The sequence below is a fragment of the Elgaria multicarinata genome, chromosome 3 (assembly GCF_023053635.1).
Source record: "Elgaria multicarinata webbii isolate HBS135686 ecotype San Diego chromosome 3, rElgMul1.1.pri, whole genome shotgun sequence".
Classification (NCBI taxonomy): domain Eukaryota; kingdom Metazoa; phylum Chordata; class Lepidosauria; order Squamata; family Anguidae; genus Elgaria; species Elgaria multicarinata.
The window spans coordinates 119,929,412-119,948,044 of record NC_086173.1 but is presented as its reverse complement, the minus strand read 5'-3'; the positions used below and the strand labels follow the sequence as shown (position 1 = coordinate 119,948,044).

Below are 18,633 nucleotides of genomic sequence, written 5' to 3'. Positions count from 1 at the left end.
AAGTACAGTGCCATGAAGGATAGCCCACTCCTACAGCCTCCTGACAATACATCTGTTATAGTTCAACTGTAACTGTAAGCCTATGCGGCAGGGTCTTGCTATTTACTGTTTTACTCTGTACAGCACCATGTACATTGATGGTGCTATATAAATAAATAATAATAATAATAATAATAACAGGGCAGGTAGGGATGATGGCACATAAGCATGCTTATCATATAAGCTTTTCTGGATTTCCACTTGTAAAGAACTGAAATACATACTCTTCTGGCAAAAGCTACATTTTTCTTAAGAATGTAACACTGCACACCATGTGACATTGTTCATTTATTGAACTTTAAAATCCATGATACACCATAAATATTTCTTAAAACTGTTCATATGATACAGCTTTTGAAATAAAAACATACATCAGAACATACATACTTAAGACAAAATGAAGTAATCCAAGCCTAATGTCCTCAAAATAACTGGAGACGGTGTTGAACCATTTACTGTATTGGGAATTTTACAAAGCACGATAATTCAATGTTCGCTGCTATGACATAGTACTTCCATAAATGGGAAAGATTACCATGAAAAGATTTCAATTTCATATGGAAATATTTTTTCTTGAGTAGTCAAATGTGAAGGAATTCTCAGATAGAGATGTTGGACCTTGTTTTGCCAAAATACTCTGACAAATTTTTATAATGTGTAAAAATTATAATTTTGTTCCTTTGAGAACGTTACTTTCTTTGGTGACCAAGGAGCTATAGATTAAAAATAAAATTGTAATATTGTGTGTCCTGTAAACTTTGATGCATATGTGGACATGTTGCATTAACTTTTAGATTTGTTTTCCAATGTATGACTATTTAAATTGGGATATTTATAAACACTGCAAACAAACCTCACTATTCATGTTAACAATTAACAACATGCACTAGTGACCCTACTGGGTTAAGAGGAGTTTCTAGCAAAAGTTAACTATACATTCAACTGTGCCTGACGCAATCATACAAAAGCACTGAAACAAAGAAAATTAAATTTCACTTGTGCAATTCAAAAGTTCTTCTGGAAGGAATCTCTACGTTTGACTGGACGAATAGGTTTTCCCAACTTTGCATAGAAGTAATCAGCTATGACTCGCCTCTGGCTGAGGTTCAGAGCCAAAACTTCAAAAATACACTTGAGTGCCATTCTAAGCAAATCAGGATTAAAAGTTTACCCTGCTGTTTTACTGTTTCCTGCCGACACCACAACTTTTCATAGAAGTTTCAGAAGTGCACTATCTAGTAACAATGTACTGCAATCAGATGCTACTTATTTACCCGTGTATGTTTAAATGCTTCTAAAACCTTCCATATAGATAAGCGGTGCCAACAGGAAATAGTTTAAACAGCAGGGCTTAACCTCAGCAGCCACTCTGAGCGATATCTTTCCCTGAAGACTTCGTAATGTCCATCGTAGTGAACACCTGTAGAAGAATGAAACAAATGATTTTTATTCATGCTTTTCAGGAATCTACACTCCATTCAACGCCATTCCATCTGCATAAAGCCCCAACACTAAGCATTCTTTTAAGGTCAGTGTTAACTTGTGCTTTGTAAAGAAAACAAACAGGAGCATGGTGGTTCTTTTAGTACTTAGTGGCTGTTCGTTTAAAGATGGGACATCCTTAGGAGGTAGTTAAGGTGAAGAAGAGAAAAATCAGTTCAAGATGCAGCAAGACAGGTAGTATAAGTTATATATTTATGTAAAAATGTAATTACTCTTACCTCTGCACAAGTTGGATGTATACCAATTGTATCATCAAGCAATTCCTTTGTGATGCCACATTTCATTGCTGCCCCAAAACCCTGGGTAATTTCCCCAGCATTAGGTCCAAGAACATGAAATCCTATCACACGGTTCTTTTGATTAAAATGTGTGAGGGAAGAAGGAAAAGATGAGAAGTTACTCTATTAGTATTTCCCATCCATTGCAGGCAGCTGCTAGCTTCTTGCAAATTCTGATATTAAGAACATTAGCTTCATTTCACATAAATGGTGACAGAAATCAAAGTTGTTAGCATATCAGCACTTAACTTTGCTGACACCAACAGCAACATGTTCAGTTTACTCTTTTATCTTACTTCTGAGTTAATGTGTGTGGCTTGCTTAGGAGAAGTACTATATCAAAATACTTAGGCTGAATTAATTTTACAGCTCCTGAAAAAGGAGGTATTCCCTCCGAAACGCGTAGATCTTAATAACTTTTCTTTTTGTCCTGAGTTTGCCTCCTCCTTCGTCATTGGTTTACGGTGCCTTTCTTTCCACATTTCTGCCTGTATTAATGAGGTGCCATATTAAAGCATTTTCTTCCTTGAAAAATTAAACACATGTGACCAAAGTCCTGCTTTTTTGAGTTGCGTAGCTGCAGATGATGCAAGTCATTTTTACTGTTATTATTTACTAGATTCATATACCGCTTACCATATTTTAAAAAAATATCTGTGTAGTTTAGATCTGGCCAATAGATCTAAATTTAGATATATTCCTCAGTACACTAAGGAACACAGAACAGGGTTAATCAATATAGAGCTGAACTTCTTGGGTTCAGGTTCCCATCTTTCCCACAATTACAGTAGGTGAAGAAACCAGGGAGCAAGATGCCTTAACTCCACTAATGAAGAGTAATATGAAGGCATGGAGAAGACCATCCAAATTACAGAAGAGTGTAAGCTTTGCCTCAGATTCTGCTTTGTAAATGACTCAGTGGGACTTGCCTGTGGGATATGAATAAATTTGTACGCGCATTGTAATCTTATTTTAACTGAGTTGTATGTGATTAGACTACAGTTTGTGGTTACATGCTAGAGAGGGTGAGAATGACTCCATTCCTTTGTCCCAAGTTTTGCATCACCAGCGGATTTTCAACTGGATGCTTCAGAAGTTGAACTGCTCTGTGGCTTCAATAAGCAGCAACTAACAAGCCAGTAAACAGGAAGCCACAAAATACTTTTAGTTCAATATGAAAGTAGAACAGCTAGTGTTCCTTTAAGTGGAACTCTGCTCACAGAACACTGCTACTGGGAGGTAATATTCACCAATTCCTCCTTCCCCCTCCAATCCTCTGTGGCCCCTGAAAAACTGCTTTAGCCCCTCCATGATGGTGTGGAAGGTGACAAAAAATAGCTTCTCCCACACCCTACCCCCTCCAGCAAGAACCTTCACTGGACCTTAGTTCCATGACAGAGTTGTTCATTTTGCAGAAGGGACACTCCAGATCTAACTCATGGTGAACATTTTAGGATCTTTCCAGTCATCAGCAAAACAATTCATTGCATTATAGGCCACCTGACCTTTACACTTTGAAAATATGAACACGAACACACAAGAAAAGAATACATACATTGTCAAGCTTATTGCAGATTACTTTTGCATAACAAGTGTTGTTGTCTCTCTCGGGGATTGTCCATTCAAGTGGCCAGAATAGAGTGTGATATACCTAGAGGAGAAAGTTAGAATGTCAGAATTGCTTTTCCCTTTATGTATCTTCCACTCATTTTAACAATGAAGAGGGTAATCACTACCTAAAGTGAGATGTCTGTGTGAAGAACAAAATGCTGGGAAGGACAAAGCAAATAAACTTTTACCTTTGTAGAAAACTAGTATGCAGTTGGAATAATCTCCACATAGCCAAAAACGGGGATTGAGGATTACACACATTCATCTTGCCAAGGAACAGCCCAGGCCAAGTAGTGCATAAATGTTAACCCTCAACAGGTAACAGTTGAGAAAAGATACAGTGAGGTCATCTGCCCTTTACCAGTGAAAACACTGTGAGGATGTTTTATGGAATGGTTAAGTACCATATCAGGTCATATAAAAATAACTCAAACCTTAAAGTTATGAACATTATACAACTGTGTTCGCACCCACATCATATTTCAATGACAAGCTTTAAGACCTCAATCTCACCTCTATATTATCTTTTCCAAGTTGTTCAATAGCTCGTTCTTCTGGTAATCCACAACAGCCATATTCCAGAGGTGTAAACACTGTTGTTGGCACATTGATGTAATCACACTAAAATTGAAATCATACAATGTAACTAAAAAAACTAAAAAACTATGGAAAACCCCAACAACTCTGTCTAGTAGAAACTGTTTCATTGTCCAAACTGTAAGCAGTAGTTTACACTTTAGCAACCAATGAAGACTTAACACTTTCTCAAAGGGCACTGATACGTAAGTATATATGTTTAAGCTTCAAGGCAATGCCAACAGCCCTTGGATGCTGGGATGAGGTACAATAATTTGCCCAACTATCATCCCAATTCTACTACTATGACATCATGGGCATGTTTACACCTAAGTGTGTAGAGGGAGGGAGGGAGGATCGCAGGCGTACCTGGTTCTGCGATCCTACCCCAGCATCCAAGCAGAAGCATCCTGGAAGAGAAGGGGGATGTTGGGGCCACCTTTTTTTTTTTAACAGGGGATACAAAGCGCAATTGCGCTCCACCAAAATGTAAGTAAAAAAACCCACCAGAATGTGATCCCCACCCCCCATGGGCACAGAGCCCATGCCCATTTTCAGAGTGCAAGAAATACGTCATGTAAATTATTGCAAACAAATTGGAAAGGAACGTCTATGGGTCTAAAATGCATTATTTAATAGGAATATCACCTCCAAATCATCCCCCCCAACTCGCACACACACACACACACACACACTCAGCATCACTCACTCCAAACAAACACATGCATGAACACATGCATTCACTCAAAGACCCCATGCACCCATACATTCTCTCTCTCTCTCTCTCTCTCTTCCGGGCGCATTCTGGAAGTCCGAATGTGGAACTGCCCCACCCACACCCCAGTGTCCCTGGCTTCACTTTGGCTGGGCGGGCGCAGGGCGCCATCTTGCCCACCCAGGCCCAGCTGAATCCTCGGGCCGGCCCAGCTCACAGCCAACGTGTGTGAGTGCTGCGCTGTGCCCAGCGCCCCTCTTAGCTTGGCGTCCTAGGCGGCCACCTGAGTGGCCTCTATGGTAGCACCGGCCCTGGCCATATGGATGCAAAGGGACCCACATGAGACCAGCCTGGATTTAATGGCTGGTGTAGACATGCCCCCTGTGTATCATGTCCAATCCTTATTAGGAGTAAAGGGCAGTCAACAATGCCATTAGAACAATGGCTGTTGCTATATCAGCAGCTGCAGTAACAACATTAATTGTGCCTTCCGCAGATCACCTTAAACTATCTTATAAACAGCTGAGTTGGCAATAGCTCATAAGTTTGGACTAAATGTAACATGAAATTACCTAAACAACATAAAGTGGTGCTAACCAGCGTACGAACTGCAATACTGAATGAAAAACAGAAATGGGATAAATGATTTAAAGAAAGCAAGAATATACCACTCGGGAAAATGTTGTGTGCTTTGGTCGAGAATTAAGTCTGAAGAAGCTTAAAATGAAACAGGTTTATTAAGCCGCCAGCCTGTTAAACAAGCTTCTTACTAAGCCTCTCACAACTATTAACAACTTTTGTTTAATCAAGCAGAACAAGTTTTATATCAAGTGCCTTGCCACTATAAACAATTTTTGTTTAATTGTGAACAACTTGATCTTTCATTGTTTATCAAGCGTCCCGCAATTACAAACTTCTTTTGTGTGGTCGGAGCACTAAATATCACATGCCTGATATTGTTAACAACCTTCTGTTATATTGTAAATATATCGTGGTACTATTATGACATTATATAAAACGTTTCTTTAGATCATTTACCCCATTTCTGTTTATCATTCAGTATTGCCGTTTATATGAAGGTTAGCACCACTTTACGTTGTTTATTTCAACTGCTGCCTTCTATACTGTATAAACATGAAATTACCTTACATAATATGTTTTTGAACACATTTCAGGCACGTTCTCCAGCGGGAAACATCAACTACCAATACCACTAAGAAGCACACATTTACCTTTACTGAGCTCCCTCCAAAAAGTCTACGGGCTAACAGCTTTCCTGCCTTTATGGCAACTGGTGTAAGTTCAAGCTTTCCATCCAAAACATCTCCAATAGCATAGACATAAGGCACATTGGTTTGTTCTTCATCATTTGCAGGTATTTTCCCATTCCTTATTATGGAAGAAAAAAAGTTAGCATACCAACATCATAATAACTCCATGATTTGATTACTGTGAATCATACTAGGTCAAAGAACAATCAATTTTCTGTTTAACAAGGACAAGTAAGACTTTGGTACCCAGCAAAGCAAATTTTCAGCCTGTAGAGATAGGCACAGGCACAGATTCAAATAATCCCAACTCATCTTAGTTACTATGCTTAGTATAGTAACTTCAGTGTTTCTCTAGAGCAGCCTTCCCCAAACTGGTGCCCTCCAGATGTTTTGGACCAACTTCTACCAGTGCCAGCCAACATGGCCAGTGATCAGGAATGCTGAAAGTTATAGTCCAAAATATCTGGAGGGCACCACATTGGAAAGCTACTCTAGGCAAGTAATTTCATAGCATTATACTATGACAAATTAAACTAATTCAAGGAAGTGATATCTCCTGCTTAGTTCATAATGCGTAAGTTTCAAAATGGAAAAAGAATGGTATTGGATCTCAACAACTGGCAATATTGAACTGTAAGCATTTACAGACATAAAACCTAGTTTCAAATTAATTTCGACAGCAATATTTAAGATATCCAGTTCATCCTTAAGATATCCAGTTCATCCTTTAAATATTTACAACTTTTAGTTTACAAATTTTAGAGAGCTTTGGCTATTGAGCAGTACAAAAATGTAAATAATAATAAACAATTAATTTTAGAACTAATTTCTGAAAAGAGACCTGCTGAAAGACAAAGCAGATTTCCACACAAGTTTCAGTAGGTTCCAAGAAAAATTAAGGATTTGAAATACTTACTTTTCATTAACAGCCATACCAATTTTGTCTAGGCCAATATTTCTGGTACAAGCATCACGACCAACAGCTATCAAAACCTGCACAAAACAAATAATGGCAGCTTTGTGTGGGAAGTCTCTCTCACGCTCTTGGAAGTATTTATGAATAGTTTTAAAAGTCCGTTTTGAAATATGTGACCCTGATTTAGAGTCTCAAAATAGATTTCAAAATGTTCATGGCATCAATCAACTGTTTAACACTATCATTGCTTAGATCAAATGGAGCAATTTGGTTTCCAGTTTTGTTGTACAAATGTTATTTTAATGGTCTTCCATCAGACATAAAAATTTAAGAGCACCCCTGCTGGATTAGAGCAAAGGCCTATCTAATCTGGTATTTTGTCCCAAGAGTGGCCACCCAGATACCTATGGAAGCCACAAGCAGGGAATGAGCACAATAACATCCTTCCACCTGTGTCCCCAACAATTGGTATTGAAAGGGATACTGCCTCTGATATTGGGAATACCATAAAGCGTTATGTCTAGTAGTCATTCATAGCCTTATCCTTCATGAATATATCTATCCTTTTAAAGCTTTACAAATTGGTGGCCCTCACTACAACTTGTGAAATCAAATTCCATAGGGAATGCCATCGTTTAACTATGCACTATATGAAGAAGTAATTCCTTCCTTTTTATCTGTCCTGCATCTCCCACCATTCAGTTCTTTGGATGACCCTGGTTTCTACTATTGTGAGAGGAGATAAACAGCTCCCTACACATTTTATCAACAGCATGCATAATTTTATATACCTCTATCATGTCCACCATTACTTGCTTTTTTTTAAAAAAAAAATTAAGAATCCCCAAATGTTGTAACCTTTCTTCATAGGGAAACTGCTTCAGCATTTTGGTTGGTTGCTTTTTTCTCTGGTATGAGTTTGTACAGAGTGTCATATTAAAAATCAGCCAGCCCTATCATCCATACCACACAAACAAAAGCATGTGGAGTGCTTACAGTGTTATATTCTCCTTCAATCATCAGTGATTCTTCAGTGGATTTTGCAATCACTTTGAGTTTTCCAGGCATGCCATCTTCCAACTTTATAATCTGCATGGAACAATAATAAACGTAGAAATTTTATCTCAACCCACAAAATACTGCTTTGTCAGTCTTCACCTTGACAAACATACTAGCCTTAGCAATTCACAGTTCATGTTTTTATACACTATATTATTCAATGTTAAGCAGAAAGACCGTCAGGAATCAGCATTCCTCTCTCTCTTAACAAATGAAGGTACTTGCCTCAATAGGAACGAACTTCTTGATGAACTTTACACCATGAGTTTCCATATAGGCACCTGCTCTCTCTGCCATTTCTTGATCAAAGCCACGAAGAAAGATAGAGCGCACCATAACTGTGACATCCAAGCCAAGGCCAGCAAGAAATCCTGCACATTCCAGAGCTACATACGAAGCTCCTACAACCAAAGTCTTTCCAGGACAGTAGGGCAGTGAGAAGAGATCATCACTGAAAAGCAGCAATATTAGTGCAAATTAAGATTCAGAATCCCTTTTTAATCTATTGAAATGCAGACATTTTATTTTGGCTCACCTTGTAATACAGTATTCTTTGTCTCCTGGGACACCTAAATATCGAGGTCTTTCTCCAGTGGCAATAACAAATGCCTGAGCTGTATAGAAAGTTTCTTGTCCTTTTCTGTTAGTTGCCTAATAAACAGAAATGAAGTGTCACAAGTGGTGATCTATAATATATTTCTCACAATATATTGTCAGCAATATACACCAAGAACTACTTATACAGTAGTAAGCAGCAGAAAACTGAGAACAAATAATATTTTCAAACGTTTTCTATCCTTGGTAAGTTCACGGAGGGCAATGCAAATAATTTGAACCTCCCACCCCCACAACATTACTCCTAACAATGCATTCATTTGAGAAATCAAATTTACCATCAACCATTTACAACTTAGGTGTTCCCTATTCAAAAACATTTTGCACCTAATTATATGCCAGTATGCTTAGACAAGATGGATACAAGCTCATAAATGCCATTTCAGCTACTGAGTTTTTAGAAGAGCTTTATTAGCTGGTTACGTTAACCATTCCTCACCTGAAACAAACCTGAACCAAGAGGCTATTCAGATATAACTGCTACAGAACCTCCAGGTGAATAAATCTCAAGCCCCCACTCATCTTCCACTCTCAATGCACAGAATCCCTCTTACAGCTCTCAATACTTTTCATCACTTACTCATATATTAACTTTCACCACTATACTGGTTTAAAAAAGAAGATAGGTACTATGAATAAGAGCTCAAAATAAAGAATGTAATATATGACAATGGCAAAACATTCAGATATTTGCATATTGTACCTACTTGCATTTTTCATTTGTGCGACATACGGTCTTTTGGATCATCGTTATATTCAAATGGAATTTTGATTTAATGTTAGAGTCACAGTAACATAATTATTCACAACGTACACAATTAAGTAGCATGATGTAACATTAGTTGGCATATAGAATTTAATACAAATTAACCAAGTCTTGTATCATCTTCAAGGCCAACAAATTTATTCTAGTATAAGCTTCCATTGACAGTGCCCATCAGATGCACAGTGACAGTGGCCACAGAAGTTCACACCACAATAAATCTGTTAGTTTTTCACCAATGGAAATTAATACAAATTGTAAGCGAAACGTTTCCAAGTTGCCTTATTTTTGCTCAGCTAAATATCTGTCCTAGTTAATTATTTTCAGTATTTAGAACAAAGTTCATCCTTGACTAATCATGATCATATATCCAGTATGTTATTTGTGCAGGATCTTTGAGAAGTTTAAGAAAACATAGTTTGCAATTGCAACAACACAGGTTAAAGCATCAGGTTTTCCTGAAGTTATGAACCACTTTCACTCATTTAAATAATTTTTCATAAACAGTACTAGCTTTATAAGAAATATATTTGAATAGATCAAAAGTTACTAAGTAGAAGATCCTCCAGGTACCTTGATCTTGTGTGGCCCAACAAACTCCCCATAAGCATTGAGGTATGTCACAGTTTTCTCACGTAAGGCCACCCGATAACCCCAGTTCAAGGATCCTATATAGTTTTGAATTGCTTCGACCATGGTCTCCCAGTTGTGTTTAACTGAAGAGAAAAACAAGAATCACTTGTAAACGTGTTTGTAATTAAACTATATTACAATAATGGATCCAATTCAGATACAACATGCAATCATCTTGTAAATCTCATGTTGTAATGTTGCAAATAAGGACTTGCACAGTATTTGCAATAAAGAGAAGTTTGCCTTTTTAAAAAGTTGCAAAGTGACAGTCTAGGATTCTGGCTATTTATTGGTTCATAAAAGAAGACAAAATGCTTATGCCGAACAATCATTTGGCTATGTTGCCAAGGTTAAGATGCCTACATTGGGGTGAGGGGAAGAAAGCGCCACAAATTCCTTATGTTCCCTTTCAGTAATACATACATACATACATACACACACACACACGCTTTGCTCCAAACCATCAAAATGCATCAAGTGCTACCTTTTCCCTATCAAAAGATTCTTTACTTTTACAAACCTTGCTGATCATATTCCCAGCCAAACTTCCTTGAATCTTGCAGGGCCTGACCTAAAAGGGCCGCCTGATGCATCAACTTCTTTGGAATGCAACCAACGTTTACACAAGTGCCACCAAGCCCTGAAAAACAAAGTGTAAGTTTAATTAAGAAGTGTCTCGTGTAATATTAACACTATGTATCTTACTTGCCATTTTGCATGCATAGGCAATTTCCTGAACAGTTACTACACCTTAAGAAACATTTTATCATGCACCATTACAATAGTACAAGACTTGACCATTTAGGACAGCCTCCATCATGCATTTTAGGATTTCATCCCCTGTCCTGTACAATATTTCCTGCCAGAGGAACAGAATACACAGGCTATTATTACTAACAGGCTCCTTCATTAGAGGTTTTTAAGTAGGTGACCATCCAGTTTCTATCAGGAATCCTGCATTAGTGGATTTTCTGCATCAACAAGGGGTAGGACTAGATTGCCCTCGACCTATTCTATATATTTATCAGGGGTAGGCAACAAGGCACCTATGGACACCAGTGAGCCCTCTGACACCTTTCTTGATGCCCACAGGAGTGCTCTCTCCTTCCTACATTTAAGTTTAAAACCATTAACAAAATTTCTTACTGACAGATAGGATCACTTCAAGGCAAAGTGAAGGTCCCTAGCTGCTCCTACTTTTTCCAATAATGTCTGTGGGCCACACGTGGAACTCAGAGACATTCTTGGGAAATAAAGATGGCAGATGGCTGCATGCCTATGCTTTACTCTGGAACATGCCAATTTTGTTCTCAAATTGCCAAAAGTGCCTATAAGCCCCCCCACCCCGAAGGTTGCCTATCCTGATATAGATGGTGGAGAGCACCACATGGGTGAGAAAAGGAAGAACCCTAGAACTGCATCTCCAAAGGTGATCTGAGATGCTGTCAACTCCATATGCCAAACTGATCTTAGATCAGGAAGATTTAAGTATGAATTAAGATCTCACATCACATTAATCACTACTCGACTATAAATATCAGTGGTCTAACAGTTCTTAGAAGGTTTTATTCTACTGTGATGAGATCAGAAACCAAGAGTGCATACATCTGAGCCATCTATGAAGTACAAGCAACTTACGGCAGTGATTCTATCATGCCCCAGCATATCACACAAATAAGGCTGTCAGCAGTGAATTGCTTGTCCCTTCAGCAATTAAGACCTCCTTGAAATAAGCATCCAGAAAAATGGAAATGCTTCTACACACCCTCATACCTCTGTTACTATAGTTATTCATTGGTAACATGGCAATGTACTAGTATTTTAACAAAGTGTAATCATTAGTATACTGAAGGAGAAACAGAGGAGACAGATAAAAGGCTTGATAGGTCAGAGCTTCTGTCCTATACTACACTACCCTCTGAATGAGACTCTGTTCAAGTCATTGTACTGTAGTTGTTATCTTAAAAAACTAAACTACGGCCTCACCTTTACAATACTTCATGTGAAGCAGTTACAGTAAAAATCTGTATGTGTTTATGTAATAGGAGGGCTGTATAACAAGAACACAGAACTAAATATAGAAATGTAATAAATAAATAAATAAATAAATAAATAAATAAATAAAATGTTCTTGTGGCTTTGAAGGTAACTGAAATTATTAATTTGGAAAACATCACATTGAACAATATTACTTTTACATAAGCATCTGTTCAAGAACTGGCCACACACAGGCTCAGTTCATACAAAACGTTACTCAATGTAGTATGAGAACGCCACTCAGTGGTTGAGTTTTTAGGAGGTACTCCCCACACAACATCTTCTAACTCCACTGCTGTGTGACTGTGGGCTACCGTAGAATTGAGTAAAATCCACTGTGATGTTTAATTGACAGTTCCTCCGCCCTCTCTCCTCCCCTGGTCCTCCCAATGGTATCCCTTCAGCCATTGCTGCCAAAAAACCAATCCCAGTGGCTCTCCTAAAGTAGCACTTGTTCTTTTTGCTGCTCTTGCCTGGGAGCTCTGTACCCAGTGGGAAAAGTCAACACAACAGAAAACTCCAGAGCCCACCACACAACATGCAACACATTTGTGCAGAAACTCTCCTTTGCACAGCATGGATATTCCGTGTGGAGTGTTTTCCAAAAAACCCTCCACCGTTGCATGGAGTTTTCCTGCCAGACAACATATTTCTCAATAGTGGTGTAACTTACTTCACTGTGGAGTTCTAAAGCCACTGTTGACTAGTGTGTTGTCCGAACTGAGCCACAGTAAGGTATCAAACACTGTCAAATAAACAGAACTGTGGGCAGGATACAATAGGGGTCTTGGGCGTGTGGCCAGCTCTACCGGTCGTGATCCGTGAACGGCTAGCCCCAATGGCCACAGTCTGTGTGCGGCTCCTACCGCTTGTGGCTGTGATAAAGTGCTTCTGGGGCCAAGGCCCCAAATGAGTGGAAACACTCATTTCTGGAAGGCATGCCCCACCCTTCCTTTGCGTTTCTGCTCACCTCAGGGCTTGCCCCTGTAAGAGCCACATCATGGCCGCAAATGGCAGGGGCTGCAAGCAGACCACAACCAGCAGGGCTGGCTGCATACAGAAAACCCCTATTGTATACTGCCTCAAGAATGTTAGCATGTTGACATGCTAACATACAGCACTAAAATCTACTGAAGTACAAAACATACCCCATGAGGTACCCAAAGGTGTTGGTACAACATAGTCTAGCACCATGACCTTCTTGCCTAAGGTGGCAGCTTCCTGTAAAGAACAAACAATTTAGATGTAGGATAGATTGTGCCTTTCAAGGAAGTAGCTTAAAGGTCAGTCATGAAATGGATCATGTTTAAGGAATAGACAAAAGTTGCCATTTGTGAAAAGGACAAGAGGAGTTCATAACTGAAACGCAAAGTTACAAACATGTTTCTCCAATATAATAATTTAGCATACTATTTACTCTAGCACTGTCAGGTTTCCTTGCTCTCTGAGCATGCCTTTTAACATGCTCCATTTTACAGCTACCTCCTGGTTACTTTAAGTTATTTATTTACTTCTTTATCAGAATTCTCACAACCCACGCCCATCCTACCATCTCTCCATATAATGCAAAAATATCACACACCTGTGAACACACACTACCTTCATGGCCACACTGAATATAATGTAACATTTGAACAAAAGTAGACAAAAATAGCGATGCAGAATGAAAAACTATTTCCCTCTCTTTCTAAGACATTCCTTAGATATAATAAATGAAGTTATACATTACATAAACTAAAGATGTGTGCTACAAGTGAAAAGACACACTTTTGAATGTGTTGAGGGGGAGCAAATCTAGGTCCTATGTACACTATTTTATTTTACATGGTATACACAAATAACCACCACTCCCTAACTGCTGGGCAAGAGCTTAATAGTCTGACTAGTACTGTGCCCCCTATTTTGAGGATTTTTTTCTCTCCCTATGAGAGAGGCATTAGCATTTTCTGCTTCTTTTGCAGAGAGGGTGAATTTCAAATAATTTTCTCCTTGGGGAGGGGGACATGGTTTCCACATACCTTTTTAAGTTTGAGAGGTGGCTGAAAGATCTCCCTTCTATGTTTCTACTTGAAAAACGCCCTCAGCACAAGACTCTTTACAGACAGGCTTCTCCAACAGTACTTCTTGAACTGCCTTGAGACCACATGACCTTATCCTTTCCTATATACATTGAGGAAGAGCCCCTGGGCTGCAGGAACCTTTCTGCAAAGAGTCCTGGGCGCTGCAAAGCAAGAACAAATAGGACTTCTGGAACTTTAGAAAAACTCTTATCTTGCTTGTTCTATGCTGCTGCAAGAAAGAACAGAATTTTACTAAAAAACCATTTGTTCTTGCTTGCAAAGAAGCTTCTGCAGCCCTGGAGCACTTCCTGAAAGTCTTTTGGAGAGGATGAGGTCATGCGGTCTCATGGGAGTTCATAAAGAGATCCCAGGCTGAAGAAGCTTGGGCTGCTCAAACTGCAGGAGGTGCTTTTAAAGTAAGGAAGAATAATAGAAAGAAGACTCCTCAGCTGTTGCCTACATTTAAGAAGGTAGGCGGAAATCCTGTCCTCCTCCCCAAGGAGAAAGTTATTCAAAATTCTCACTTCCCCAGCCTCTTTTGTAAGAGTTTTTGTTTTGCCCCCCATCCTCCCATAAAATGCAGAAAATGGAAGAATAAAAAATTTCAGCACAGCACTAACTCTGACAGCAAAGCCTATGCTTATTTGCTCATAGCTAAATTCCACCTGATGGAACTTACTCCCAGGTGTTCTTTGATTGCAGCCAGAATCTCTCTCAGAAGCAACATCATTGGGACAAAAGAGTTAAGCAAACCGCTTCGCACTCTGACAATTGAAGAGTCTTTTTTCAAGACTATAAGGACAAAGAACCATATCCTTACCACTGATTTGTTGAGTTCATACCTTAGAACATGCAAGTCCACCGGAACCTCCACCAATTACAATTAAGTCGTAATCATAAGCTTCCATTTCTTCACCTTTGCCATCCCCTAAAAGCTTTTGCAGTAATCCACTGTGGTAAGCCTACAGTAAGGATACAAGATACACAAAAATTGGAATATTTCATTAGTCTTTCCAAGGTAAGTTCATGACATGGGTTGTATCCAGTGCTATCCTTTTGTCCATGGAAGACTCTTTGATCCAGCAGAGGCTTCTGTGAATGGAAAGGGAATGGAGGCAATTTTCACAAATTCCCCCATTTTCCTGAAGCCCCCTGCACCCCCACCAAAAAAAAATTGATTGAGGGTTGGGTGATCCTCCAGAACAGGGCAGGGCACCAAGGGGCTACAAGAGAAAGGGGGGATTCAAGAAAATTGCTTCCATCTCCTTTCCATTCACAGAGTTCTCCACTGGATTAAATAGCCTTTCATGAATAGAAACACACCACTTCAAAACTCTCAATGACTACTAGTCCTGATGGCTATATGCTATCTGCAATAACAGAGTCAGTATACCCAGAGACAGTAAGCCTATGTCCACCAGTTGCTGGAGAACATGGGTGGGAGGATACTGTTGTACTCATGGCCAGTTTGTGGGCTTCTCATGGGCAAGCTGGTTAACCATTGTGTGAACAGAATGCTGACTAAATGGACCCTTGGTCTGATCCAGCACAGCTCTTCTTATATCCTTATGACCCAAATTATTACACTGGATATTTAACAGCAGGGGCTGTTTTAACAATTTAAGGTTATATGATAGATAGCCTTCCTGTATCCCTGTGCTTGGTTGGGCTCTAAGAGAACTCAGTTGTCAAGCGCTATAGCTAGCATCACAATTCCATTGCTTGAGACTAAATCTTACTCTACTCAGCAAGACTTACTTGGAAGAAAATATACTTAGAATTTGGCTGCACCTCTTTAAAAGCAAGCTCAAGGAGTAATGCTAGGAAAGGTAGATATTACAATCTCAATCACAAATCCTAGCCAATTAAAAAGAACTCATGGAAAAAGAACAAAAGTTTTTGCTTCTTATACGTACATAGGGATGTTTGTATGCACTTACACATGATAGTGAATACATAATCAAATTACAACAGTTCAGTACTGTATTGTATAATTAGATGTTGCAAAATTGAAATAGATCGGGGAAGCTAGTTACAAAACCTGTTGTGATTACAGTTAATTTTAATGCCAAAAGAGGAGGAAGTTCAAGATTACCTGAAATGTTTGATCACAGCCACCCACATGTGTTCCATTTACAAACACATTAGGGACAGTCCTTTGGCCCGTAAATTCCAGTAATACTTCCTGAATACTAGGTCCTTCATCTAGAGACAAAAATGCATATTTATTTACAGTGTTCATAGATTTACAGCTCAAAAAAAGGTAAGATTATTAGCAATCTGTTAAAATCTGCTTTAGGTATGGTACATTAATAGACAGCTTTTAAACACTTCATCAGTCAATATTCTTCCAGTTACAACAGGATGTCAATGGTTCATAAGGAAATATACAGAATTGTGCTGGTTCCTATAAAGCCCAATTACAAGAGTATGGCAAAAATGCAACAGGAAAACACCTCCTCCACACTGACTTAGCACTAAACCTCAGATTTCTGTGCTCCCTCCTCCAAGCAGGCACAAAGAGATCAGTTTAACTGTAGTTTAACATGATGTCCAAACCCTAAACTGTAGATAATCTTTATTATTATTATTATTATTATTATTATTATTATTATTATTAATTTATATAGCACCATCAATGTACATGGTGCTGTACAGAGTAAAACAGTAAATAGCAAGACCCTGCCGCATAGGCTTACAATCGTGGCAGGATTTAAAAAAAAGTGGTCTGAAGCTGCCGTGTTTCTAGTAATCATGGTTAAAATTAATCAATATGTCCATATACAAATGACATAGCAATCTTCAGTTAATCCAAACAGATGTTAACACTTCCAATGCCCTCCTGGAAGCCAGGCCAAAGGAGAAGCATACAAGCCCAAAGCTTGTTGCACCTGTATTCTTAACTAGAGATGTAAAATTTCCAGAAATTTTGAAGCCATGGAAAAGAACCAGTTTGGGGGCGGGGAGGGGATGACAAATTTTTCAGAAAAATTGGGGGAAAATGCAATATTAGCACTTTGTACAGATTGAAAGTCACTTTGTTACTTTAGGAACATGAAATGTAATTATGTATAAGTTGGTTTGGCATAAAATTATCACATTTAGTATATTAAAAGTACAGAGTATTCAAACAAATATTGCAAATTGAATTTATTTTTAAATTTTTACTTTTTTTGTAACAAATGGCGTTACAAGCTCCTGAACTTTAAGGAACACCTAAACTGTAAGGAACCTCTTTGGTTTTGCCAGTTTATGAAGAGCAGGCAAAAAACAATCCAAAAACAAACAGAAGAAACCATCAACATTAGTAACAAAGAACATTATTTAAAAGTGAAATGTAACACAATGTGCTTTGAAGCAAACAAATGTGTCCTTTGAACATCTGATGTGCTGCTTAAAGTTAAAAGAATCCAAGATTAGCATCTCCTATTCCTCTGACTATGCAACCGACAAAAGAGCTAAGGGGAAACCATAAATGTGGTCAGCTTATGTTGATGAAAGGATAATGCTGGTTTTCAGCTTACATTTCATTTTACCTGAAAGCTTTGTACACTCAAGACTGCAATTTTACACAGTTTCATTACCTGAGCACAAGCCCCACTTCTATACACTGGAATTTTCTTCTGAGAAAACATGCAAAGAATTGTGCTGTCAAAAGCTGAAATACTTTCACTAGAATAAGCCAATTCAGTATAAATAAATAAATAATTAGTAAGAATTGGCAATACCTTCAACACTAGCACTAGTTTAAAGCACCTGTCATTATACACATGCTTTATTTTCTCTATCAGAAAGGCTAGCTTAACGCTAGTTTGTATTAGAATTCTGTATTCTTGCCAATGATTAAGCAACTTTCTACCTGAAGGTGAGTTCTATTTTAGGTCAATCATTAATATATTATCAGGCAACACAATAAAACAATAGTTTGGCAAAATGTGCTGTCCACAGTCGTATGAGACAGAAGCACTTCAATCACAAAAAAACTATTTCTTAGCATGCAAACTAGGTTTTCTTTGAACCAGACATTAAGGCAACAAAAATGTTTTAGCCTACATTTCAAGAGCTATTATTTCCATACACAATTAAAAGAAGCCTTTGTTCATACAATACTAGCGGGGACATACATATCTTCTACGAAAGTAGTATTTTGCTTCATTGCCCATTTTACTTACCAATCTTGTCAAGTTCCAAAACACTGTATTCTGCTCCCAAAGATTGAAAGAGATCTTTCACCTACAAGAAGAAATTTTGATGAAACTTGGAGAATGCTTACGAATTATTACTCTTAGAATAATGGTGCACTTTTATTTTCTCTGAAATAGTTTTAACCTACAGGCAAGTAATAAGTGCTGTTATTTAAAATACACTATGTGGAAGATTGCTAGTTTGATTTTCTGTAACTTTTAAACATTTTGGACAAAATAATCTGCACAAATTTAGAAGAGATACAAATATTTTCCTTTTTTTAGATTCATCAGTTTATGCAAGTAACTAAGCTGAATATACCATTAAATAGGTGATTAAAGTTATTATACATTGTTACTGAAAGTCTCATTG

At 38.3% G+C, this 18,633-nt stretch overlaps 1 protein-coding gene across 1 annotated transcript in view; it reads right to left on the bottom strand.

The window, feature by feature from the left end:
- Window positions 1-314: 314 nt before the first annotated feature.
- The window catches only part of TXNRD3 (thioredoxin reductase 3), a 30,331-nt gene continuing 12,012 nt past the window's right edge, over window positions 315-18,633 (bottom strand). Inside the window, exons 2-16 of the mRNA XM_063121380.1 lie at window positions 18,249-18,309; window positions 16,172-16,281; window positions 14,919-15,038; window positions 13,165-13,237; window positions 10,500-10,619; window positions 9,920-10,062; window positions 8,504-8,619; window positions 8,194-8,419; window positions 7,906-7,998; window positions 6,910-6,986; window positions 5,955-6,111; window positions 3,945-4,052; window positions 3,376-3,471; window positions 1,761-1,895; window positions 315-1,459 (exon numbers count right to left, since the gene is read on the bottom strand). Of these exons, the coding sequence (XP_062977450.1) occupies window positions 1,397-1,459; window positions 1,761-1,895; window positions 3,376-3,471; window positions 3,945-4,052; window positions 5,955-6,111; window positions 6,910-6,986; window positions 7,906-7,998; window positions 8,194-8,419; window positions 8,504-8,619; window positions 9,920-10,062; window positions 10,500-10,619; window positions 13,165-13,237; window positions 14,919-15,038; window positions 16,172-16,281; window positions 18,249-18,309 (1,698 nt within the window). The 3' untranslated portion in view covers window positions 315-1,396. The remainder of the gene's footprint in view (window positions 1,460-1,760; window positions 1,896-3,375; window positions 3,472-3,944; window positions 4,053-5,954; window positions 6,112-6,909; window positions 6,987-7,905; window positions 7,999-8,193; window positions 8,420-8,503; window positions 8,620-9,919; window positions 10,063-10,499; window positions 10,620-13,164; window positions 13,238-14,918; window positions 15,039-16,171; window positions 16,282-18,248; window positions 18,310-18,633) is intronic.